Raw genomic sequence first — 27,876 nt, forward strand, 5'->3', positions numbered from 1 at the left:
AAAGGGTACCATAACTTTCTATAGACACTTTAGATTGGCAGCTTTCACCTGCACAATGCAGTTGTTCATTTTTTTCCCATCTGTGTTTCGCCTAGTCCTGGCTATTTGGCTAGCTAGTTTGCTAATCCCACCACATACTCTAAATGTAATAATCTGTGATCCACAATGCTTTCATGCTCCACTGGTTAGTTTCTGATTCAAAGTAAAGTTTAAAGTTTGAATGAGTTAAACTGAAACTCTGCCTCCAGCAGCGGAGTGTCAGTGTTGGCTACCAGGAAGTGGCTGGAGAACTGCAGCTTCTGCTGCCCCAGAGGCTGTCAACTCATCAGCAGGAAACTGCAGTCGGAGGCCCAGCAGTTTAAGGAAGGAGAACACACTTCGATACAACACGGGTCCCCACTGATGAAGGCGTCCGGGGCAGCTGCGTCTCTCCCCGCCGGCTTCCTGGGAGCTAACACAGACACCACGCTGCTGAAGGCAGAGTTTCAGTTTAACTTGTCCAGACTTTAAATCTGAAACTCCTCAGAAAGAAAGAAAGAAGTTTTTATTACATGATACCAATAGAAGCAGTACAGCTTAAAAGTTGGGACCCATAATTCCACATAGCATCGTGACGTAATGCATTCACAGGCACACTGATAGGAGGCCAGAGGAGAGAAGGGGAACGAGGAAAGAAGTGTAATTTAGTGAGACAATGTCGCCACACGCACGCTCAGATGGTCTTTAGTTTGTTTTTTTGTTTGGATTCATATAACGCATGGGTGTCAAAGTCAAGGCCCGCGGGCCAGAGTCGGCCCGCCAATGAATTATCTTGGCCCCCGGGATGATATTTGATTAGTATTAGAACCGGCCCGCACGCCACAGCCGCCTGCTGGTGTTTTTCACGCAAAAAACGACATTACCCACAATGCAACGGTAGCCCGCGAACTCAATGTAGCGCCGCAAGTGGGCCGCCCCGTCTTCAATATTCATCAGCATTCAGGGCAGATGTCAACGTTCAGCACCCCCCCTCCCCAATAATCGCTAAACGGAAGGTTGACGGTGAGAACAGGGTGTTTCAAGCTCGGTTGGAGGCAGAGCACATGTTCACAAAGCTGTGTGTCTTTATCTTGATATTAAGGAACATGTTTTATTTTTGAAGGACATTTTCTTTTTTGCTGTTTGCCTGTTGATAAATGTTTTCCTTAAAATAACTAAGGTCATAAGACAATATTGCTTTATTCATTTAATGCACAGGACAACTGTTTTCTCTTTGAAGGAAGTTTGTTTTTGTCTGTGAGCCTGTTGAAAAATGTTTTCACCTGAAATTACTGCTGGAGCCATACAAAAATATTGGATTATTTATTTAATTATTATATATAATACGGTACACTGTTAGGTCTTGGTTCCATAGGTTATATGCAATCATTTTAATATGTTTTAATAAACATTGAACCAGTCCGGCCCTCGGCTTGTAGCAAATTTGTTTTTTTGGCCCTCTGATGTATTTGACTTTGACTTTCTCAGTACTCAAGGCACTTTACAGAGTCCAGGTTCCATTCACTCACACAGATACATGGTGGTGGTAAACTACCATAGTAGTCACAGCTTCCCTGGGGCAGACTGACGGAAGCATGTTTTAACTCACTCTTTGATGGATAGAATCTTAAAAGACAACTAACTAGATAAAAACATCTATGGACTACAACTTTAAATATGGGCCCCTATCAAATGAATAGACCATTCAATTATCTTCAACCGCTTGTCCCTATCGGGGGGCTAGAGCCGATTCAGGCGGACATTAAGCGTGAAGCAGGGTCCACCCTGGACAGGCGGCAGTCTATCACAGGGCACATAGAGACAAACAGAGACAGACAAACAGTTACACTCACATTCACACCTACAGACAATTTAGAGTCATCAACGAACCTAACACCGTAATGAATAGATAGTGGATTCTAAAAAAAAAAGTGAAGAAAAAAAAAAATCCCAATTACAAACCATGCACTCTGGCTGTAAACACAAGCTGTTTTGTTGTGTTTGTGTTGTTGATAAACGCAGTAGATCTTAAACAAGTCTGATCATTCACTCAAAATTTGTCATTTGGTACGTTTAAGTTTTAGTGTACCTTTCTCTAACGTGCTACACTCCACTGGTCCTGAAATAAACTTTTATGTAAGACAGATCAAGCTTTTGTTCATGTTTTGGCTCCTAGAGGACACTTTAGCACACGTTTTGGCTCCTAGAGAGCACTTTAGCACACGGTTTTGCTCCTAGAGGACACTTTAGCACACGTTTTGGCTCCTAGAAAGAACTTTAGAGGACACTTTAGTACAAGTTTAGGCTCCTAGAGGGCAATTTAGCACACCTTTTGGCTCCTAGACGGCACTTTAGCACACGTTTTGGCTCCACTTTTGCACACATTTTTGACTCCTTGAGGACACTTTAGCACACGTTTTGGCTCCTAGACGGCACTTTAGGGACACTTTAGTTACGTACATGTTTAGGCTCCTAGAGGGCACTTTAGCACACATTTTTGCTCCTAGAGGACACTTTAGCACACGTTATGGCTCCTAGAGAGCACTTTAGCACACGTTTGGCTCCTAGAGGGCACTTTAGCACACGTTTTGGCTCCTAGACAGCACTTTAGCACACGTTTTGGACCCCGTGAATACACTTTAGCACACGTTTTGGACCCCATGAATACACTTTAGCACACATTATGGCTCCTAGAGGACACTTTAGCACAGATTAAGGTTCCTAGAGGGGACTTTAGCACACGTTTACGCTCCTAGAGGGCACTTTAGCACACGTTTTTGCTCCTAGAAGACACTTTAGCACATGTTTTGGCTCCTAGAGAGCACTTTAGTACAAGTATTGGCTCCTAATGGGCACTTTAGCACACGTTTTGGCTCCTAGAGGACACTTTAGCACACATTTTTACTCCTCGAGGAAACTTTAGCACACATTTTAGCTCCCATAAGGACACTTTAGTACACGTTTAGGCTCCTAGAGGGCACTTTAGCACACGTTTCTGCCCCCATGAGGATACTTTAGCACACGTTTGGGCTCCAAGAGGGCACTTTAGCACACGTTTTGGCTCATAGAGGACACTTTAGCACACATTTTACCTCCCATAAGGACACTTTAGTACACGTATAGGCTCCTAGAGGGCACTTTAGCACATGTTTCGGCCCCCATGAGAACACTTTAGCACACGTTTTGGCTCCTACACTTTAGCACACGTTTTGGCTCCTAGAGGACACTTTAGTACATGTTAAGGCTCCTAGAGGACACTTTAGCACATGTTTTGACTCCTTGAGGGCACTTTAGCACACGTTTTGGCTCCTAGACGGCACTTTAGAGGACACTTTAGTACATGTTTAGGCTCCTAGAGGGCACTTTAGCACACGTTATGGCTCCTAAGGAGCACTTTATCACATGTTTTGGCTCCTAGAGGGCACTTTAGCGCACATTTTGGCTCCTAGAGGACACTTTAGCACACGTTTTGGCTCCTAGTGGGGACTTTAGCACACGTTTAGGCTCCTACACTTTAGCACACGTTTTGGCTCCTAGAGGACACTTTAGTACATGTTAAGGCTCCTAGAGGACACTTTAGCACACGTTTTGGCTCCTAGAGGACACTTTAGCACACGTTTTAGCCCCCATGAGGACACTTAAGCACACGTTTTGGCTCCTAGAGGGCACTTTAGCACAGGTTTTGGCTCCTAGAGGACACTTTAGCACACGTTTTGACTCCTTGAGGGCACTTTAGCACACGTTTTGGCTCCTAGACGGCACTTTAGAGGACACTTTAGTACATGTTTAGGCTCCTAGAGGGCACTTTAGCACACGTTATGGCTCCTAGAGAGCACTTTAGCACATGTTTTGGCTCCTAGAGGGCACTTTAGCGCACATTTTGGCTCCTAGAGGACACTTTAGCACACGGTTTTGCTCCTAGAGGACACTTTAGCACACGTTTTGGCTCCTAGAGAGCACTTTAGCACACGGTTTTGCTCCTAGAGGACACTTTAGCACACGTTTTGGCTCCTAGAAAGAACTTTAGAGGACACTTTAGTACAAGTTTAGGCTCCTAGAGGGCAATTTAGCACACCTTTTGGCTCCTAGACGGCACTTTAGCACACGTTTTGGCTCCACTTTTGCACACATTTTTGACTCCTTGAGGACACTTTAGCACACGTTTTGGCTCCTAGACGGCACTTTAGGGACACTTTAGTTACGTACATGTTTAGGCACCTAGAGGGCACTTTAGCACACATTTTTGCTCCTAGAGGACACTTTAGCACACGTTATGGCTCCTAGAGAGCACTTTAGCACACGTTTGGCTCCTAGAGGGCACTTTAGCACACGTTTTGGCTCCTAGACAGCACTTTAGCACACGTTTTGGACCCCGTGAATACACTTTAGCACACGTTTTGGACCCCATGAATACACTTTAGCACACATTATGGCTCCTAGAGGACACTTTAGCACAGATTAAGGTTCCTAGAGGGGACTTTAGCACACGTTTACGCTCCTAGAGGGCACTTTAGCACACGTTTTTGCTCCTAGAAGACACTTTAGCACATGTTTTGGCTCCTAGAGAGCACTTTAGTACAAGTATTGGCTCCTAATGGGCACTTTAGCACACGTTTTGGCTCCTAGAGGACACTTTAGCACACATTTTTACTCCTCGAGGACACTTTAGCACACATTTTAGCTCCCATAAGGACACTTTAGTACACGTTTAGGCTCCTAGAGGGCACTTTAGCACACGTTTCTGCCCCCATGAGGATACTTTAGCACACGTTTGGGCTCCAAGAGGGCACTTTAGCACACGTTTTGGCTCATAGAGGACACTTTAGCACACATTTTACCTCCCATAAGGACACTTTAGTACACGTATAGGCTCCTAGAGGGCACTTTAGCACATGTTTCGGCCCCCATGAGAACACTTTAGCACACGTTTTGGCTCCTACACTTTAGCACACGTTTTGGCTCCTAGAGGACACTTTAGTACATGTTAAGGCTCCTAGAGGACACTTTAGCACATGTTTTGACTCCTTGAGGGCACTTTAGCACACGTTTTGGCTCCTAGACGGCACTTTAGAGGACACTTTAGTACATGTTTAGGCTCCTAGAGGGCACTTTAGCACACGTTATGGCTCCTAAGGAGCACTTTATCACATGTTTTGGCTCCTAGAGGGCACTTTAGCGCACATTTTGGCTCCTAGAGGACACTTTGGCACACGTTTTGGCTCCTAGTGGGGACTTTAGCACACGTTTAGGCTCCTACACTTTAGCACACGTTTTGGCTCCTAGAGGACACTTTAGTACATGTTAAGGCTCCTAGAGGACACTTTAGCACACGTTTTGGCTCCTAGAGGACACTTTAGCACACGTTTTAGCCCCCATGAGGACACTTAAGCACACGTTTTGGCTCCTAGAGGGCACTTTAGCACAGGTTTTGGCTCCTAGAGGACACTTTAGCACACGTTTTGACTCCTTGAGGGCACTTTAGCACACGTTTTAGCCCCCATGAGGACACTTAAGCACACGTTTTGGCTCCTAGAGGGCACTTTAGCACACGTTTTGGCTCCTAGACGGCACTTTAGAGGACACTTTAGTACATGTTTAGGCTCCTAGAGGGCACTTTAGCACACGTTATGGCTCCTAGAGAGCACTTTAGCACATGTTTTGGCTCCTAGAGGGCACTTTAGCGCACATTTTGGCTCCTAGAGGACACTTTAGCACACGGTTTTGCTCCTAGAGGACACTTTAGCACACGTTTTGGCTCCTAGAGAGCACTTTAGCACACGGTTTTGCTCCTAGAGGACACTTTAGCACACGTTTTGGCTCCTAGAAAGAACTTTAGAGGACACTTTAGTACAAGTTTAGGCTCCTAGAGGGCAATTTAGCACACCTTTTGGCTCCTGGACGGCACTTTAGCACACGTTTTGGCTCCACTTTTGCACACATTTTTGACTCCTTGAGGACACTTTAGCACACGTTTTGGCTCCTAGACGGCACTTTAGGGACACTTAAGTTACGTACATGTTTAGGCTCCTAGAGGGCACTTTAGCACACATTTTTGCTCCTAGAGGACACTTTAGCACACGTTATGGCTCCTAGAGAGCACTTTAGCACACATTTGGCTCCTAGAGGGCACTTTAGCACACGTTTTGGCTCCTAGACAGCACTTTAGCACACGTTTTGGACCCCGTGAATACACTTTAGCACACGTTTTGGACCCCATGAATACACTTTAGCACACATTATGGCTCCTAGAGGACACTTTAGCACAGATTAAGGTTCCTAGAGGGGACTTTAGCACACGTTTACGCTCCTAGAGGGCACTTTAGCACACGTTTTTGCTCCTAGAAGACACTTTAGCACATGTTTTGGCTCCTAGAGAGCACTTTAGCACAAGTATTGGCTCCTAATGGGCACTTTAGCACACGTTTTGGCTCCTAGAGGACACTTTAGCACACATTTTTACTCCTCGAGGACACTTTAGCACACATTTTAGCTCCCATAAGGACACTTTAGTACACGTTTAGGCTCCTAGAGGGCACTTTAGCACACGTTTCTGCCCCCATGAGGATACTTTAGCACACGTTTGGGCTCCAAGAGGGCACTTTAGCACACGTTTTGGCTCATAGAGGACACTTTAGCACACATTTTACCTCCCATAAGGACACTTTAGTACACGTATAGGCTCCTAGAGGGCACTTTAGCACATGTTTCCGGCCCCATGAGGACACTTCAGCACACGTTTTGGCTCCTAGAGAGCACTTCAGCACAAGTTTTGGCTCCTAGAGAGCACTTCAGCACAGGTTTTGGCTCCTAGAGGACACTTTAGCACACGTTATGGCTCCTAGAGAGCACTTTAGCACACGTTTGGCTCCTAGAGGGCACTTTAGCACACGTTTTGGCTCCTAGACAGCACTTTAGCACACGTTTTGGACCCCATGAATACACTTTAGCACACATTTTGGCTCCTAGAGGACACTTTAGCACACATTTTGGCTCCTAGAGGGGACATTAGCACACATTTAGGCTCCTAGAGGACACTTCAGCACACGTTTTAGCTCCCATAAGGACACTTTAGGACCTGTTTAGACTCCTAGAGGGCACTTTAGCACACGTTGCCGCTCCCATGAGGATACTTTAGCACACGTTTGGGCTCAAAGAGGGCACTTTAGCACATGTTTTGGCTCCTAGATGGCATTTTAGAGGACACTTTGGAACACGTTTTTAATCCTAGAGGGCACATTAGCACACGTTACGGCTCCCAGAGAGCACTTTAGCACACGTTTTTAATCCTAGAGGGCACATTAGCACACGTTATGGCTCCCAGAGAGCACTTTAACACATGTTTTGGCTCCTAGAGGACACTTTCGCACACGTTTTGGCTCCTAGAGGACACTTCAGCACACGTTTTGGCTCCTAGAGAGAACTTTAGAGGACACTTTAGTCCACGTTAAGGCTCCTAGAGGACACTTTAGCACACGTTTTGGCTCATAGAGGGCACTTTAGCACAGGTTTTGGCTCCTAGAGGACACTTTAGCACACATTTTGGCTCATAGAGGACACTTTAGCACACATTTTAGCCCCCATAAGGATACTTTAGTACATGTATAGGCTCCTAGAGGGCACTTTAGCACACGTTTCCGCCCCCATGAGGATACTTTAGCACACGTTTTGGCTCCTAAAGGGCATTTTAGCACGGGTTTTAGCTCCTAGACAGCACTTTAGAGGACACTTTAGTACACATTTAGGCTCCTAGAGGGCACTATAGCACATGTTTTTGCTCCTAGAGGACACTTTAGCACACGTTTTGGCTCCTAGAGAGCACTTTAGCACACGTTTTGGCTCCTAGAGGACACTTTAGCACACGTTTTGGCCCCCAAGAGGACACTTTAGCACACGTTTTGGCTCCTAGAGGACACTTTAGCACTCATTTTGACTCCTAGAGGACACTTTAGCACACGTTTTAGCTCCCATGAGAGCACTTTAGCACACGTTTGGGCTCCTAGAGGACACTTTAGCACACGTTTTGGCTCCTAGAGGGCACTTTAGCACACGTTTTGGCTCCTACACTTTAGCACACGCTCTGGCCCCCATTAGGACACTTTAGCACACATTATGGCTCCTAGAGGACCCATTAGCACGCATTTTTCAACAATTGGGCTACAAGGCCACCATTATAACTTTTTAGTAAAAAAAAAACAAACTGTTTCTTTTTAATGACTGGCAATAACACTGAAGGTTCTACTTTATTCCCAACATTTTGACTTAATTCTTGTTCTTATGCCTGCTTTTTATGTTATAAGCAGTACTACTGAAGGTTTAATTTCATTCTCTACATTTCCTTCTAAAGTAGAAGCACAACTGTGTCCTACAATAGGCTAAATGATGCATATTCCCACTGCTGTACTCTTCATACTATAGTGTTTACCACATGGTGATTTGCCACTTCCAGAAAATATAAAATAATGTTTCCAAAGGGAAACAGGAAATGTGGGTTTCCATGATTGTTGTGCTGTCATACCGGCAGTGAGCTGACAGTTGTTGTGCTGCTGCTCGGACGGACCTCCCTCTTTCTGCCTGCTGGCTCCAGTAGGCTGTCCGCCCGGAGCAACAGCAACCTGCCAGCGACGAGCGCTGCCACAAACATATGGTTCTTTTGAAAAACTAGCCACTACGCTAAGCGCTGTTTCAGTCTCCACGGCTTTGGCTCTAACCGCGGCGACTAAACGCCCGTTCAGCCGACTCGAGGAGAAGCAGGATGCCGGTTAAAGGCGGAGGAAGACTGGCGTCTTACCCGAGCAAGAGCGAAAATGTCGGGGTAAGTGGCGTTGCACTATATTTGACATGTGTGAAGTTACATAACCTAGAATTAACTGCGCCGTACCGTGCGGTCGTTTCGTCAAATCAATTTACTTTCCGTGTGTGTGTGTGTGTGTGTCTGCGTGCGTGCGTGCGTGTGTGTGTGTGTGTGTGTGTGAGTGCGTGCGCGCGCGCGCGCCGTTTACAGCTGCCTTCAGTGACTGTGGGGCTCCAGGCTGTGAGGTGCATGTTGGCCAGCCAATAGTCAGCTCGTCAGTACACCTGTTGTGCTTCGGGAGAGCCAATAGAAAGCTCCGTTACAGACTATTGACCCTGCTGGTTCCAGTCGTTTCACAGCCTGTAGCCTGAGAAAAAGTTCACAACTTTCAGTGTTGCGAGTTGATTCTGACACCCCGTGGGGACTGTAATCCAGGCCAGATTGACATCTGTGATTTGATGGGGGTTTTCTCTGGAGATTAGAAGATAACTGGATGTAATCTGGAGAGCAGAAGATAATGTGTGTGTGAGGAAAGTGAATGACTGGCTGCACTGTATACTGCTGTGGAGAGAGGCACCCCGACCTGTTCCTAGGCCACCTGTGGAGCTGACATGAGAAGTGAAAGTACCTCACCTACAGTCAAACTGCTAATACATTAACTCAGGCCTTTATTTCAGTGCAATCTTATTGTGATGAAATTTTGTCCAGATATCACAGTCAGCTCAATTTTTTTCAGAAAATTGGATGTGAAATATGAGAAACACATTTAATAAATCACCTTTGTTTCATGCATATGTCATTGAAAACATACACTCACCGGCCACTTTATTAGGTTCACCTGGTGCTTAAGAAAGTGTCAGTGTGGTCTTCTGCTGCTGTTCCCTCTCTGTAGAAAGTAGGTGGTGTTGTGTGTTCACATATGCTCTCCTGCATTCCTCTGTTGGAACCAATGGATATTTGAGTTACTGTTGCCTTTCTATCAGCTCCAACCAGTCTGGCCATTCTCCTCTGACCTCTGGCTAAAACGAGGCATTTGCGCCCACAGAACTGCCGCTCACTGGATCTTTCCTCTTTTTGGGACCATTCTCTGTAAACCCTAGAGATGGTTGTGCGTGAAAATCCCAGTAGATCAGCAGTTTCTGAAACACTCAGACCAGCCCGTCTGGCACCAACAACCATGCCACGTTCAAAGTCACTTCATTCACCTTTCTTCCCCATTCTGATGCTCGCTTTGAACTGCAGCAGATCCTCTTCACCGTGTCTACATGCCTAAATGCATTGAGTTGCTGCCATGTGATTGGCTGATTAGAAATTTGTGTTAATGAGCAGTTGGACAGGTGTACCTTTTTATAAAGTGGCCAGTGAGTGTATATGAAAGACTTAATAAATGAGACAAAATAAGTGCATTTAGGCAGAGTTTAGGGTCTTTGCTGTTTTCCTCATGCAGGCTTCCCTCATTGGTGTATGACGGTGTATTAGGGCCAAGTATGAAAAAAAAAATGACGGACCAGGAGGAGGGGGGTAATATTTTGAGAAAAAAAGCTGAAGATTTATGAGATTAAAGTGGCAAATCTACAAGAAAATAGTAGCAGATTTATGAGATTCAAAATTGGAAAAATAGTCTTTTGATTTACACCTCCAGTGTTTTGTTTGACACTCTGCTGTGCAGGCTCCTATGTATACAGCAAACTCTGAAAAACACTGTGTATGGAAGTTTAGAAAGAATGAAGGATGCTACAAGGTCCGATGGTCTGGGGCTGCTTTGCTGCTTCAGGACCTGGACCACTTGCTGTAATTGATGAAACCATGAATTCTGCTCTCTACCAGAAAATCCTGAAGGAGAATGTCCGCCTATCAGTTTGTGACCTTAAGCTCAAGTGCACTTGGGTAATGCAGCAGGACAATGATCTAAAGCACGCCAGCAAATCCACCTCTGAATGGCTAAAAAAAAACCAAAATGAAGGTTTTGGAATGGCTTAAGGCCTGACCTTAAACAGGCCGTTCATTCCCGAAAAGCCTTCAATGGGGCTGAACTTCAACAATTCTGCCACAAGTGTGGACCAAAATTCCTGCACAGCCATGTGAAAGACTTATTTTGTAGTTATCATAAACACAACCAATTATTAGGTTAAGGGGGCGATTCCTTTTTCACATAGGGCCAGGTTGGTTTGGATGGCTTTTTTCCCTTAATAAATGAAATCATCATTTAAAAAACTGCATTTTGTATTTAGTCAGGTTATCGCTGTCTGATATTAAAAGGTGTTTGATGATCTGAAACGTGCGACAAAAAATGCAAGAACAGAATAAATCTGTAAAGGGGCAAATACTTTTTCACTGCACTTTAGGTGGTACGTGTGGCTGGAGGCAGAATGGAGTTCCTTCATGTCTCAAATGTGTGCTGCAGATTAGGGTTGTCATGACACTAGAATTTCAAAGTCGATACCAATAACCTAGAAAATACTCGATACTTGCACCATTTTCAATACCACTGGGAGAAAATTAACAAAAATGAACGAAAATGAAAACGATTACGACAATGCAGGCATCAATAAAAACACTTTTATAAAGTTGTCTGACATCATGAAAATGACTGTACGGTTTATGTTGACGCTACCGTTACTTTTGTAAGTTAGTATCTAATCCGATACTAATTTTTAGTATTGATTATTTTCCAAGTATCAATTTTTATGACAAACCTACTGCAGATATAAATCTGAAATAAAAGACTGTTTAAATAATAAGAAAAATTGGACAACCCAACTAAAATATGCTTGGGTCACAACCCAGTCCCTGGGAATGACTGGTTAAAGTATTGAAGTAGTTGAAATGTCAATTGTGAAAGGGTTTGAGGCGTCTAAAAAGGAGACGTGCCAGCTCGTGTGCAGTCGCTGAAAGAAGACAAACTCTCAGTTAAAGAGCAAGAGATGGAAGTAGAGGAACTGCCATTTTGCTTGTAAGCGCTGAAAGCTGTTGTATGATAATTGAAAAGTTATCCCTGCAGTGTTTCTTTGGATGGAGTTGTAGCAGCAGGGATGAAGCGTGCATGTGAGAAACATATGTGAGCCTGCAAAGCACGCCCTACCAGGAAGGGCTCTTTGGACCTCAGTACATACAGTACTTTGGTGCACAGTAATGGGAAAATGTCTAGCGTACTACTTAAAACTTGTAATGTCCATACATGTGTGTCTGTTTGCCCCCCTTTGGAAACATTGTTGCCTGACAGCACAACCCCACGCCCCCCTAACTTGACCCGACCTAACCTATGTAACCTCATTCTCCCCGTGGTCGTCACTGCACTTTCTTTGGATCAGCCAGATTTCTACTCATCTGGAAATTAAACCATGTAATGTGACAAACAAGCAGCTATGAGTCACCCATAGAAAAGTGAGTCATAGTCTTTTAGGTGAAAATGCAAATGACAAGTCATTTAAGACACACACACACACACACACACACACACACACACACACACACACACACACACACACACACACACACACACACACACACACACACACACACACACACACACACACACACACACACACACACTTATTTTAGACTGGTTTTCGCTGCAGTGGCAATCAAAAAAACAGCAACGATGCACCTCCGCTGCTGAATGCATGTAGGGGCAACACTGCCCCTGGACCAAGTTGTGCTCTTTGAGCACCTGAATTTGTTGAATTGTCATTTTAGAAAGAAAAATGAAAGCAGTTGCAAGGTCAGCTGACTTGTAGTCTGGCTAATCGGATTTATAGTGCCGGGATAAAGACCGAAAGGGGTATCAAGTATCGTTTTTTAATACTAGTATTGTATGGAAGTAAGTTAAAAATTCTGACATGATAACCTTAAGACTAGGTGATAAGGTGCCATCGAGCAAGTGAAAGCAGTTTAAGTGTAAGTGAAAAGTCTCTTGTGACTTCAGTCTAAGTGGGAGCCAGGATTACCAGATGCTGGCAAGTTTTTCCAGCCCAAAACCTCCTCAAAAACTGCGAGAATACACAAAAAAACGTCCCAAATTTAATATGCTTTAATATGTTGCAATTTTAGCCGTGTATGCAGCATTAAAGTGTAATTCCGGTGTAGAATCATCCCACACTTTCATACATCAAATAAGCCATGGAGACAGTTTTAAACCTCCCAGTCTGGCAAACCTGGTGGGAGCTCCAAAATAGTAGAACTGTCAGTTCCCTTTCAGCATACAGTACGCTGTAGATGTTTAGATTATTTTAGCAAATAAAAGATAACTAAGTAAGTAAGAAAATGTCGATACACTTGAGTATTGCGACTTTATGTTTTATGATACTGTATCGATTCTCAAAATTATTATTATTATTTGTAATGAAACGTTTACATTCAGGGACTTGTGAGAGACAGCCCCTTTACGCTTCATGTCTGAGTCATTGAGGTGCTTCTCTTATTAGACTAGACTTAGAATAAACTCTGCAGTGATGAACTGGAGTTTCCTAAACCTTAGTGAACACAAATCCACTGTTCTTCTAAATAAGCTAAATCCATTCCCGTTCCTGAGCCATGTCCAGTCTTGTCAGTACACATTGTTCATTCACACACACAACCCAATCTAGCACAGCACCATCATGTATTATGGAAGGAGAAATCCTGTCACAGCTCAGACCTCTCCTTGAAGTGTATCATCATGCGCGCGTGTTCACTGGAAGGCATCAGCACCTTCTTGAAAATCGATGGCACTAAAGTATCCTGAGTGTCATCAGGTTTCTATCAATAGTCCCATAATTCAGTGGGGTCTGTACATCAGCTTCACTCAGTCTTCTTACAAAAGCAGAGAACCCAGTTTAGCCTGAGTGACGTATTCACACCAACACAGCTGCTGACAGTGAACAGGGAGAGCATTCACACTGCCACATATCAGCTATAAATGGCTGGCAGTTAAACACTGATGCACTATATCCATGGAAACAGGAGCGCTGTCACACAAAATAATCCGTGTGTCTCATGGTTGAAGCTTAATGCTAACCCTTGACACTAACAGAGGACACGTCCTGGACAGTAGTGTAGCGGGCTGCCTGGCACTCACCATTGTTTCCATTATCAATTATTCTGTTGATTACTGTACAAAGGTGAATACCACTGATTTTACACAAAGATCAGCTTATGTGGTGTAGTACTCAGCCTGTGAAGACAGTTGAGGTCTTATAATGCCTTCTGTGTTTACCATTAGTGCAGTGCCCGTTTAGAATGAGCGCCCGTCCCGTCCAGAGTTTTTGAAGATTGACCCACACCAGGGATTAAATGTCAGGATAGCTCTCCTTTCAGTTTTGACCATCGCAATTTAAAACTTTTTGAATCATTTTAGTCACATGTCAGAAAATAGTGAAAAAGCCTATCGCAAAAAAAGCCCAAAGTAGGGCTGGACATTATATCGATTTTAAATCTATATCATGATATGAGACTCGATATCGTCTTAGATTTTGGATATTGTAATAAAGCATACATGTCTTTTCCAGGCTTTGAATAATAATAATAATAATACTATAATATTAATAATAATAATGATAAAATGCTTTTAACGGTTGGCCTGTATTTAAAACAGTTCAGGACGTTGGCAAATAAAATCAGACAATCTAAGTAATACAGGATTTACATAGATTAAAGTGCACAGATCAAGTCTAAAAAGAATAAAAACAAGATTAAAATAAGAAGAATAAAACAACAACAATAAACAAATAAGACATTGAAAATTTGTCAATAAGGGTCAATCAAGAAAGATGAAGAAACAATAAGATCTGCTTTCTCCATGTGAGACTATTCCAAATCATTTCCTTGGAAGGAAGCCCTCTTCAAAACGCCTGTACAAACGGCTCCCATCTCAGAGTGCCCCCAAGGTCCGGTTCTGTAGACTTTAAATACAGATATGCAAAACAGCCCAGCTGGCATGACATTTACAGAGCGACACTTGTCCTGTGTTTTGAGTATCACAGTGTCATAATTATACATTTCAGACCAACTTGTATCACAGGATAAAGGGAAGTGTGTGTGTATATATATATATATATATATATATATATATATATATATATATATACATACAGGATATACAGGGCTGTACATTGCAGGCAAAGATAAAGAAAACTTATGCATCACAAGGAGATAAATAATGTGTTTTGTCCCGTGTTTTAAAACCCAAAACATGTTCATTGTAATTCCTGTCACATGTTGAATTTATCAGTGTGGCTCACAAAAAGCTTTTCTGAAAAGATTTATTTGTTTTGTTTATTTAACCAGGGAAAAGACTCATTGAGATCAAAAATCTCTTTTTCAGTGAGTGTCCTGGCCAAGACATGCAGCAGCACAATTAACACAGTTTCACACACACAAACAAGTAGGGCATAACATACATAACAGGTGTTTTTGTAACTGGTTCCAGTCAGTGGGAGCAGCAAACAGTACACAAGAAAAAGTATAATGTTTGTACAGTGTGTCTGCTTTAAGCTGAACCCCCCCCCCCCCCCCCCCCCCCCCCGAAAAGAACAGAAAAACCCCAATGTGGATCCTGCTATCCCACCCAACAACCCATCTCAGACAGGGTTGTAGAGTAGCTGGGTAAAGTAAAAAATAAGCAAACTAAAACTAATAGCAAAAGTAAATAAGGTAATTCAAGAATGAGAAAAACAGCAATAAATAAATAAATAACTAAAAAAAAGAAGGTGGGTTGGGGGGTTCCCTCCTTCCAGCACTAGGAATCGTCCTCAGCATCATCAGCAGTAACAGTAAGACTATTGCTAATAAGAGCCAGCAGTGGGTCCCAGGTTTGGTGGAATGCTGTCAGAGATCCCCTCTGTGAAAACCTTAGCTTCTCTAACCTTAGACATTGTAAAATTTCACATATCCAACTATTATGAGTCGGTGGAGAAACATGTTTCCATTTAAGGAGAATGTTACATCTGACGAGCAGGGTGGTAGAGGCAGATTTTTAGACGGAGGGAGCCCAAAAAGAGAAGTCAAGGGATTGGTTTCCAAGTTTGGGTTCAGAGCCTGCTTGAGGGTTTAAAATATATCCGACCAAAATTCAAAAAGCTTCGGGCACGTCCAGAACATGTGTGCGAGGTCGGCTGGGGACTGCTTACAGCGGTTACAAGCATCACTGTGACTGGGGTATATCTTAGCCAGTTTAGCGTTGGTGAATGGGCTCTATAGAGCAGCTTCCACTGTAATAGGCCGTGCCTGGCACAAATCAAGGATGAGTGGACCAGTTTCAGAATGTCCCTCCACTGGACCTCAGTAATGTCTACCCCCAAATCCTTTTCCCATGCATTTTTAGGTGATACAGTGGGGACTGGGCTCAGAAGAGCAATCTTATTATAAATGACAGATATCAGTCGTTTGTGTTGTACGTTGAGAGAAGGGAATTAGAGCAGCAAACTTAACCTTTTACCTGTTCATTACAGACTTTAGGGACAGTTAGAAGGAAGACCTCCTGGGAGCGAATACACTAACCCTCTATACTTTTTTGTAGGATGTAGGTCTGTAGGTAAGAAGGAAGCAGTCCAAGAACAGCCTTATAAATTAGATGGACAAGGCCGACAAGGCAGAGCATACAAAGAACAAGGAAGAAAGATGATTTAAGACGTGGTTTAAAATATATCAGTGATTCTGCAAGCCTCAGACCCTCAGAGCTGACGAGCCTTGACCACAAAAGTCCGGTCACCTTAAGTCTTGAGTCAGAATTCAAGAACAGCCAACAGAGCCCCGCCTTAGGATCTGAGGCTGCACCATGACTCATTAGGGAGCAGCAATTCAGCAATGTAGCTGCGGGCTGAGCAAAAAGGTGCTTTGAAAGCAGTCAGTAAAACCTTAAAATCAATTCTAAAGTGCACTGGCAACCAGTGAAGAGAGGCTAAACAAGGCTGATATGATCATGTCTTCTGGTTTGTTAAAAGCCGAGCAGCTACATTTTGTACCAGCTTGAGGCGCAAGATGGCTTTCTGAGAAACAAGGAGAAATAAAAGCATGAATAACCCTCTTCAGATCAGGCCAAGAGAGAGGAGATGGGATCTCTGAGATTGAGTCATTATATCGACATTACTGAGCCATTCAACCTCTGCAGCTCATCCAGAATGCAGAACCTGGACAGCGCCCTGGCTGTTCTTCACCCTGCCCAGGTTCTCCCACACTACACCACTCATCTGCACCCTGCACTGGCTTCTGTTGGTGGCTCCAATCTGATTCAAGGCACTGGTACTTGCCTACCATGCTGCCAATGGCTATTATTTATGTCTATTTGATTTTTTTTATGTAGCCACATGATTCTTGCACTTTCTGGGTAGTATCATCAAAAATCATCCCATGGTCTTTCTTTTCGCAATTATATACATTAAATAAGCCATTGAGACAGTTTTTTTCGTTTATCAACTATTAACAAAGAAATCTGGGAGAGAAACAGCCGGACATGGCTAACACTGATTAGCTCAGGGCAGTACAGTGAACGCATTAAAACGTCTTTTTTAACCACTAATACTGCTCATGATAACACCAAACCTCTGCAGCAGCATGAGGAGAGTCCATACACAGAAAACAAAGCACCAACAACGTAGTTAGTGAACCCAGAGTTTATTAAAGAGTGATTTAAAGACTTACCTTCCAGCCCCTGTACCAGCTCCTCTCATAGTAAAGTCCATTCAGGTGGATTACCAAAGTCTATTCAAAAGAAAGGAGCCCATTCATGATTTTTTTAAGAATCTGTCGCCTCTTCCATTTTATTCTGGGGACATGGAAAACAGTGTCCAGTATGGTGCAGTTGATGAGGGATGGGGAATCCTCCAGAGCAGTCACACAGTGTGTTGCAGTATTCAATGATTCCAGCCTACAGTGATAAATGTCACTCTGTTGGCAGCATAAACATTCTTCTCTGGTGCCCTTGGGCTCACAGTACCCAAAGGTACATAAAAAAATGCTGCACACCGAGACTGCTAATGCTACCTCTACCTGTAGCCCCTTACAGCAACACACTGTTGCTGTCTGGGACTTTTCCAAACCTTTTACATCTGTTATTAACTTATGATTAACCAAACTGACACAAACCAAAAAGTTTACGCGTTTTGCTGAAATAAATCATGAATGGACTCCTTTTTTTTTGGATTGACTTTGGTAATCCACTTGAATGGACTTTACTATGAGAGGAGCTGGTACTGGTGCTTTGTTTTCTGTGTAGGGACTCTTCTCATGCTGCTGCAGAGGTTTGCTGTTAGTGGTGAGCAGTATTAGTGGTTAAAAAACAAGTTTTAATGCCTTCACCGTGCTGCCCCAAGCTAATCAGTGTTAGCCATGTCCTGCGACTCTCCTGGATTTCTCTGTTAATAGTTGTTACATAAAGAAAACTGTCTCGATGGCTTATTTGATGTATGTAAGTGCCGAAAAAGACCATAGGATGAATGTGCCGGAATTATACTTTAAGAGACTGGATCCAGTGATGGTGTGTCATTCTTTGAAAGATGCCTCTTAAAGCAATAATCAATTACAATAATAGTGGAGTAATTTTAAGTCAGTGGACTATTAATCGACTAATCACTTCAGCACTGATTCCCCCATCTCCTCTCTTCGATGCTGCTGAGCTCTGCACCCTCATCATGTCTGAGTGTGAGAAATTTTACTGAAATACATCATAGTGTTTTCAGTGAGGGGATGCACATGTGTGTCAGTCAGATAGCCTAATGCGTGGCTGTGCTGTCTTTTAACAGTAGCCCCTAAGGTGATGGTAGATGTGCTCAGGGCTATGGACCCCCTCACCTCCTCCCTCTCCACACACACACACACACACACACACACACACACACACACACACACACACACACACACACACACACACACACACACACACACACACACACACACACACACACACAGACTATAATTAGACCATTCACATTTGGAATGGCTGTTTCTGGCAGAAGAATGAGCTTCTTTCCCTGAACCAGGCTAACTATCCATAGTCTAAAGCTTGTAAAGACCTCACTGTGTAGGTTGCCAACATGGGAGTCTCGTCAGCTGACCTAGTTGTCTCTGTCTCTCCTTTGCTACAGCTTACATCCACCTTACATCCTCTTCTTTTGGATGGCTGTCATGGCTAATTTTGCTAATTTACACACCCCATTGTTCATCTGTGGTAACCTTTTTAGTGAAAGAAAAATACAGGAGAGTTCCTGTTGACAGTCTAGAGATATGATCCTACAGGGCGTGGTGTTGCTGATCTCATCAGTGCCAGTTGTTCTCACTCAGGATATTTCAAGCACGGTTAGTTTTTGCAAGTGAAATCGTTAAAAGGGTGCATTGGAGAAAGAGTGTTCAAACCGGATGAGACAAGTGGAGTGCTTATTTTATAAGCCTGACGGGTGTACCACGAAGTGAGGTTAGTGAGGTTTCTTTCTCTTTTCTAGATCATGCGATGTGTCTTTTTAGTGAGCTAGAAGACTCAAATGAAACCAAACGGCCCCTATCATGAGAACATGCACAGAGAGACAAAGACAGCTGATAAGCAGTGTTGTGGTACCCGTGGGGCTTCAGGCTTTGCTGAGTCAGCTGAGGCAAAGACAGCCGGGGTCTGTGGAACGTGCTTCATCATACCTCCCTTGTTTGACTGCAAAGCCAGAGTTCAGCTCAGCATCACCTCGCTCTGACATAGTTCACCCACCTCCCACTCGGTGTACACTTACAGGCCTTGTTGCCAATGTATCTTCTTCATCCAGCATTTCTAAAGAGGTAAGGCAAATGAACAATGAATCTGTTAACAATATTCACAGATGATCCGAATTTTCTGAATTGAGTCTTGACTTTATAATACACCATAGACTTGTCAGACTTTGACTCTGCCTCTAATTATACATAAACTTTAACCTACAATAAAATAAAAACCTAGCCTGGTACAAAAAAATTCACCCTGTCAGTGTTGTCATGGAGATATGACCTAAACATACAGACCAGAATGTTTTTTTGTCCCAGGCCTTAAACAGGTTTAATGATGCTGTGAAAACGACCTGTTTAACGTGGGGGTCAATGACAAACTGCTCTATTATGAAACCTGCCCATAGTGGACACTCAGAGAACTGCAGTTTTTAGCACTTCCTGATTGGATCAACCAGGAAGTCTCTGTCTCTGGGGGCTTGAAATAAACTCACCTACATGACATGCATTCATAAACTGACAGTAGGCCGAGGTGCTGATGCTCTACAACTTTACTGTAGAGATGGGCGAGAGGTCCTTCTGAATTCCTGGAGTTGACCCTCTGATCGTGCCTGCATAACACACTTTAGTATGATTTGATACTTTACATTCTGATGTGCACCAACCTGGTTAGTAGACTGGCTCATTACCATGTAATGCTCTTCATCCAAATTTTTATACTCAGCCAAACATTATACATTTAACAGGCAAAGACCGATACTGTTTTTAGGGGGGAGAAATTCACCAATATGGCATCTGCTGTAGGACATTTTTGAGCTGACATGGAATGAAAATAAACCGTTTCTATGTGGATTTTGCACTGATATGACTCTGCAGGGTACTCAGTAGGCTGCTTTACCAAACAAATAACTTAAACTAAACAGTATTCATTATTAAACTGTATATTCAACGTATAGCATTGTCAACCAGTTCTAGAAATGAACACTGAAAAAATATAGGGAAAAAATCTAATCAATGTAGGTTCCGTATCAGTGAATTATTGACCATCTAAATAAAGAATAATACCATAAATAGCTGTAAGACACAATTTCTAGATGACTCCTTAATGCATGATTTTCTCCAAGGATACTCTTGGTCAACCAGCGGCCGACATTTAGAGCTATCAGTCGACTTATCGACACATGTAAAAAAACATTGACAGTGAGGTAGTGTCTTACTACTACCTGCATCTGGACCTTCAAATTAAAGCCCTCCGGCCTTTTAGGTCAGCCACCAGTCACATAGATTTTCACCTAATTTTGAAAAGACACAGCTCCAAATGTTTTTTTTTCCTGCAACCAATGAACTAATGACATTTTGGTTGGCTAATGATTTTTTGGTCAACCAGTGCTTGGTTGACTATTTGGAGGCAGCCTTATATATTGGTGCATATCAGAAAACATATACGCCATAGATGGTGATATGTCTGTGATAGGCTGAGATCAGCTGGCTGATATATCAGTCTGGCTCTAGTGTGTGGCTTTATCCTACTGAGCCTGTGTTGTTTTTATACACATTTTATTCTTATGTTCAGTTTTCTTTGTCCTACAGTTGAGTGTCTCTTTCATTTTCATTCGCTTGACTTAATGTGGAAGCAGCAGGCTTAGTCCTCTATCATGCATTCAGGAATTTTTAGTCAAGACCAACACAACTATAACACAAAAGTTCTCAGAGTGGCCCAGATGAAAAACGTTGTCATTTAAAGTACCCTACTCTCTGAATTTCCAAGAGAGGTGATTAAAGACTTTGTCTGTATGAATACACTCCTTAAAGATTGAAGATATTTCAGATATTCCCTGACCAATGGGAACTGTGCCACATGGGCTTGGACAGCTGCTGGGAGTGGCCGACTGATAAGATTCCTGCGTGTGTCTTTATATCTCCTTCTCTGTGTGTCTGTGTTTATTGGTACTGCCCTGTACCATGGGGAAAAGGTCCAAGGGTGTGGTGCACTGCTGAATCCCAAGCTTCCATCAGGGAAGTTTGTGTGTGTGTGTGTGTGTGTGTGTGTGTGTGTGTGTGTGTGTGTGTGTGTGTGTGTGTGTGTGTGTGTGTGTGTGTGTGTGTGTGTGTGTGTGTGTGTGTGTGTGTGTGTGTGTGTGTGTGTGTGTGTGTGTGTGTGTGTGTGTGTGTGTGTGTGTGTGTGTGTGTGTGTGTGTGTGTGTGTGTGTGTGTGTGTGTGTGTGTGTGTGTGTGTGTGTGTGTGTGTGTGTGTGTGTGTGTGTGTGTGTGTGTGTGATTAGACTAGAATCACTGAGACACCATGATGAAATGAAAAGGTCAATTCAACGAAACTGAATCTGATACCGTTACCGACTTTAGAGGGAACATTCCACCTCTTAACCACATGTACACTGATATGGATATGCCTGGGGTAGGCCAATGATATCTGGTGAGTGATACATCAGTCTGGCTCTAAAAGTAAAAGCAGTTAGCAGTTTCCCCTCTTTCCAGTCTTTCTCTTTCCAGTCTTTGTGCTAAGCTAGGTTAAACACACCCTGGACATATGAGTAAGAGATTAAATAGATGGCACAATTTCACTTTCTCTCATGTAAAATTGCACACAGGCATATTTTCTAAAATACTGACTGTTGAAAGGAATTGTTTTCCTTGCCTGACCTTAGCCCTACTCGGTCCAAAGTTTTCATTAATTTAAGCCTGCCGTTAGGGCACAGAACCACCAGAATTTAGTAGAGATGCATGATCCAGTTTTTTCCGATTCAATCCAATCCGATACCTGGGCTGAGCGTATCGTCCAATACCTGATACTGATCCGATCCTACTGTTGACTGAATGAAGCGTACACCTGTCCATGTGAGTGAAGACATCAGGCTTGACATAAACATTTAGCCTTGTTGGTAAGGTAAGGTACCAAATTAACACAGATATGAATGGACTTAATATTATTTATTAACAAATAACAAAGTGTGCATCAGCAGCAAAAAAACAACAACAACACTTCCATGTAAAGTGCACTGCAAACAGATATTTTAAATGTAATATAAAAGCCTAACCACTGTTGTAAACATAGAACTGAAGTGACTAGATCGCTGTCACTGTATTGCTGTGTTTGATATTAATAAAAAAGAAATGACTGGATCAGAATGCTGGATCAGCCTCATTCATCCGATATCTGATCAGCTAACTAGTCAATATCAGAGCAGATATCCTGGGTATCGGAACAGTGCATCTCTAGCATTTAGCACTGTTGCATTTTAGACTGATCAGATCATTTTGACTGGAATTGTAACAACTTTCTATCAGCGGCCCAAGAGCAGCGGGTTGCAGACCCCTGGTATAGCCACAAAGGTCTGTGTCATGTAAATTTCATTATCTATGTCTGTCTGGTCAGGGATGGGAATTGATAGGATTTTATTGATATCAGTGCCATTATTCGATTCATTATTCTGCTTATCGGTCAGATTCTTTATCGATTTTCCTATTAATTACTTATAAATGTTATTATTTGGAAAAAAAGTCAGAATACAGGTTTTTAGTTTTATTATCTGAGTCTGAACACAGTGTAGAAGAAAATAAGGTTTTCTTAGTCAACCAAAGAGTCTTCTCACTCAGCCTGTATGGCAGATGCATTGCTGTTTTGTAATGAACTGTCTTAAAAACTTGCGGCATTGATGAAAATGAATTGATAAGGTCAGGGGGGGGGGGGGGGGGGGGGGTAATTCATGTAAATTCATTATTAAAAGAAAACACTGAAAATAAGACTTCTTAATCCTCTCAAATCATATCAAGCCAAGTTTATTTCATCATAACAATTATCTCTTTTTAAAGACAGTATTTTACAACAGAATTTACAACTTCAACACTTTACAACACTTTTCCTCTGTTTTTAGTTTCTCAGTGTCTCAAAACAGTTTCCAAAGACTATCGTAATCATGTGTTTTGTTGACGATTTTTCGGGTTCTTGCTTTCTGGTTGTTAGCTAAGCAATGACTTTGAAGCCAAGACTTGACATAGACATCTGGTTTGAACATTTTGAGTGGAGGGCCAACACACATGATAAAAAGCAAGGCTGACATGCTTTTTACCTCTAGGGTGCTTCGAGTTGTGCTTACAATGTTCATCTGACTAAACCCACGTTCACACTCAGCTGTGGAGATGACCAGCGTGTACTCTGCTTGAAGGAGGGGTTTCAGCTCTTTTGGTGCTGGTGGTTTCACTTCACCAACAAATTTGAGTCTGACCAAGTCAATGTATTCCCTCATTCCTCTTTGAATTTGTCTGCCATGCCTATGTATGAATTTAAATAAGTGTCTAAACTTAACATGAAGAATAATCAAACCTGTTCCTTCTCCTCCTCTTGGCCCTCCTGCTCTTCGTCTCTCTGCTGCTTCCTGGCCATCACCGCTCTCTCCCTTCTCACATGGGTTGTCAGAATCTGAGATGCTTTCTTCAGCACTGTCTCGCCCTGCTGCTACCCCCTCTCTCTGTCTTTCCACTACAAAAACAACAAAATCAAGCATAGATTAATTTGCACTGACATAATGAGCTATATACTGTAGGTCTGCATATTAATTGAAAAAGGCAAGTGTCTAAACTAGAGGTTGCACCAGACTTTTTTTGTAATCGTAAAAAAAATGTTGTTATAATCAGTTTCTACATTAAAAATTACTAATTACATTAAAAGATGACTGACAGCCTTCAGATTTTCAGTCATTGTATAGAAAGAAACGGCCAATTACTGGGAATCCCCAGTTAACATAGTCCTTGGTCTAAACCATCAAACCTGCTCCTTCTCCTCCTGTTCCTTCTCCTCTTGATCCTCCTTCCTCTATGTGAAGAAAAAAACATTATAGGGTTTGATAAAATGAGCAGACATGTCATGCTAATAGGCTACGTTTTACAAATGATTAAAAGCATACAAACTTGCTCTTGGATAAGAGACAGCATGTACAGTATATAGATTATCACATTTATCATATTCACTGTCTGTAATATTAAGTTAAGTTACAGCCAGGACACAGAACAGGTCCCAGGAGGGGGAAAAAACTTGTTGGAGATACTCTTTAATGTCACCTGCCTTGAACATCAGAATTTTAGCTAACATCTTCACTTGTTAATTTATTATTATTTATTATATTATTTATTATTATTGATTTAATAATCAAGTCTTAATGTGTTTCTCAGATGATTTTATTTCTCTGTATGTGTCGTTTTTAATGAAGCAGGATTATTTCACTGCCTGATGATGAGTTTGATTAATGTTAACGTGAGTTAACTCAGCTAGCTTGGAGGCTACACGGCGAGTTTGGAAAACTAGCTGTGTTGTTATTGTGCATGCAACCTGTGGCGAGTCTGGCGACTTTTGTAGATGAATAAAAAGTAATGAGATTCCTGAGTCTTGATTTATAGCTCACCTGTAATTTTCTTCTTTTTAAAAAAGTCTCTGACATCGCGTTGTCCAGCCGCTCGTTTCATGCTGACATTGCAGTGCAATTACTCCTCAAGATGTCGCTCTTGCTGCATCTTATGCCGCTCCCTCTGGCATCAGGCGTCAACCAATTGAAAATAACAATCATGTTGCGTCATTGCATGTTTGTGTGCGCAGTTGTGCCCTCAGATTTTATTATTTATTTTACTCAACCAAAATAATATCATATAATTATAAGTTATATGTCCAACATTTACTGTAAAAATGGGAGTGATTGAGAGGGGGGGTGGCAGTTTTACAGGGGGGATGATTTTGATCGTTTTTATTTCAGGGGGGATGCCATCCCCCCTCATCCCCCCTCAACTCGACTACTGCTTATTAGGCTGAACACCTGCTCCCTAAACTTTGATAATTCAAATAATCAGTTGAATCTGTTAGCCTCACAATTGCAGCTGATGAGTCTGTGATGGGATGTGTTGGCACGCTTGTCCTCAGTTGATGAGTGGGCAGTATCACTTCATTGAGAGTGATATGTTCATTGCATGAAACTTAATGACATGCCACTTTGCATAGCCTACCTCAGTTTTTCTGCTTCACTGCCAGTCACAAATATACACACACCTGATGCCCCGTACTTCAGTGTTAGGGACTGAAGTGTCAGCCCATTAATGTTACAAATAACAACAACACTTTCTTTATACAACATTCCAACCCCACCCTCACAAGCTCAAATCACTTCACTTACTTAAAATATCCTGACAACGACCCTCTTCCCTATATGATTCTCCCTGTACTGGTTTCTAATAGCTGCTGTTGGCGCATATCGGACAACATATACGCTGCTTATACCGATAGATATACTGTATGTCTCGATCTGGCTCTGGTAGCCAAATAACTGCAATATTTTCCCATCAGCCTCAGCTGTATGTATTAGCATTTTTATTGAACACAAGCATAGAACAGCGGCTGCTAGTCTTTCAAGGAGGGGAAGCTAATTTTTCCGGCCTACATCATAAATGTGTTTGTTTATTTAGATGTCAGTTCTACCCTTCGTTCCTTTTCAAGAAAATGATCTGTGACCTTGTCGTACCAACTAGGCGTCTTTTCCAGGGACTTGACCAGTGTCCTCTCAATGGCAGCAGAGCTAGGCTGCTTAAACGGCCTTGGGCCAGCTGGAGCTGCTGCGCCAGGCTACTGTGAAGTGTGACCGCCTGTGAGTGTGACTGATCGTGATGGGGGGAGAAGCTCCACAGCAGCTGCTGCTGCTCGTTGGGGAAAGAAACCGCATAGGAAAATAAAGGAACGGCCGACGCAAAGTGTTTTTAGTGCGAATCATGTGTACAGGCCTTTAGTGATGTTGTGTCTGTTTTTTTGAGGTCGAGGAATTTTTTTTAACTGAAGTCTGGTTCAAAGAGAAGAGATCTTAAATCAAGTTCTCTTGAGAACTGGATGCTTTTACACGGAAAGTCAAACCCCCTCTGTATCGTCCCAAGGCTCCTTTGGGAAATTCTATTTGAACTAACTAATGCAGGGGGTGTGAGTGTAGCATAGTTGCTCTGCACTGGTTTTGTGTGGACATTCAAATGTGGGCGACGGTGCATTTGCCTGCTGTGTGTGAGAGTACAGGTCAGTGTTGTGAGTGTGTGTGCATGTTCCACTACTAAAGATCGTTGTTTCCTGTCAGCCAGCATGACTAAGAAGTTGTTATCTGTAGAATTACAGGAAGAGGGAGTGATGGTTTACAGGCTGCTTCCTGTAGCAGAAGACTCTTTCCCCTGTGTTTCCACCTCACCACACCCTGAGTCCTGAGGCCAAGACAAGACCGCAACCTCTGTTTGGACCAGTACTCACTTTATCCTCAGGGAGCCCCTGCTGCTGCTTCAGGCCCTTGTTTATCAAAGATCATAACATTTGATATGATCTATGTGACAGAGCATTTCATCATTATCAGCATTGGAATGTGGACACACAGGCCTTTAAAAGTATGTATAAACTGTGCAAACTCTCAAAGGGCCTTGTCCTCTGGTGAATGCAGTAGTCACAGAGGATTGTTTACTGCACGCACAACCCTCTTTTAATAGGACTCACAACGTGTGTGTGTGTGTGTGTGTGTGTGTGTGTGTGTGTGTGTGTGTGTGTGTGTGTGTGTGTGTGTGTGTGTGTGTGTGTGTGTGTGTGTGTGTGTGTGTGTGTGTGTGTGTGTGTGTGTGTGTGTGTGTGTGTGTGTGTGTGTGTGTGTGTGTGTGTGTGTGTGTGTGTGTGTGTGTGTGTGTGTGTGTGTGTGTGTGTGTGTGTGTGTGTGTGTGTGTGTGTGTGTTTTAAAGGACTGCTGAGTCCTGTTGTTCTCCCAGCTCTTCCTTAAAAATCAGTGTACAGCTTCTATTATCTGACCCACGTCAAAGCCTTTAACGACTCATTTACATTATTGTTTTTATATATTAGACTAGATCAACACTACATTTTTTTATTATGATTCTCCGGGTCCAATACATATCATGCTTTACATTCAGCCATTTGCAAATGTACAGTTGTAGGTATCCCAGAGTTAGTAAGCAGTACAAAAGCATGTAAGGACCCATTAGGCATTAACCCATCTAGTAATTATTGCAGCACTCAGGATCCAAAACAAGTATCTGACATTAACAGAAGCATTTTCTGATGGTATGGCACCCAAATAGACTCAAATTTTAATTGAATGTCCATCTGAAAAATGCTTTGCAAAACTTTATACACCTCCTGCCAGAATGGGATCAATGATGCACAGGGCCAGAATATGTGAAAATGGTTTGCTTGGAGGCACCCACACTGTCGGCAGCATGCAGAAGAATTTGTGAATCGCCTCTTTTGAGCTGGAGTGATGAAATACCGTATAAGGTTTTTCCAGCAAAACTCTCGCCATACAACACTACATTTTTAAGATTAATGCATATACTGGTACTTGAATGTCAAGAACATCTGATGATGATGATGATGATTATATCAA

At 42.7% G+C, this 27,876-nt stretch overlaps 1 protein-coding gene across 2 annotated transcripts in view; it reads left to right on the forward strand.

The window, feature by feature from the left end:
- Window positions 1-8,598: 8,598 nt before the first annotated feature.
- The window catches only part of tjp2b (tight junction protein 2b (zona occludens 2)), a 123,938-nt gene continuing 104,660 nt past the window's right edge, over window positions 8,599-27,876 (forward strand). For both annotated transcript variants that reach the window (XM_083912188.1, XM_083912189.1), the window contains exon 1: window positions 8,599-8,830. In XM_083912188.1, coding sequence (XP_083768314.1) covers window positions 8,771-8,830 — 60 coding nt within the window. In that variant the 5' untranslated portion in view covers window positions 8,599-8,770. The remainder of the gene's footprint in view (window positions 8,831-27,876) is intronic.

This window comes from Echiichthys vipera, assembly GCF_963691815.1.
Source record: "Echiichthys vipera genome assembly, chromosome: 4".
In the NCBI taxonomy this organism is placed as follows: Eukaryota; Metazoa; Chordata; class Actinopteri; order Perciformes; family Trachinidae; genus Echiichthys; species Echiichthys vipera.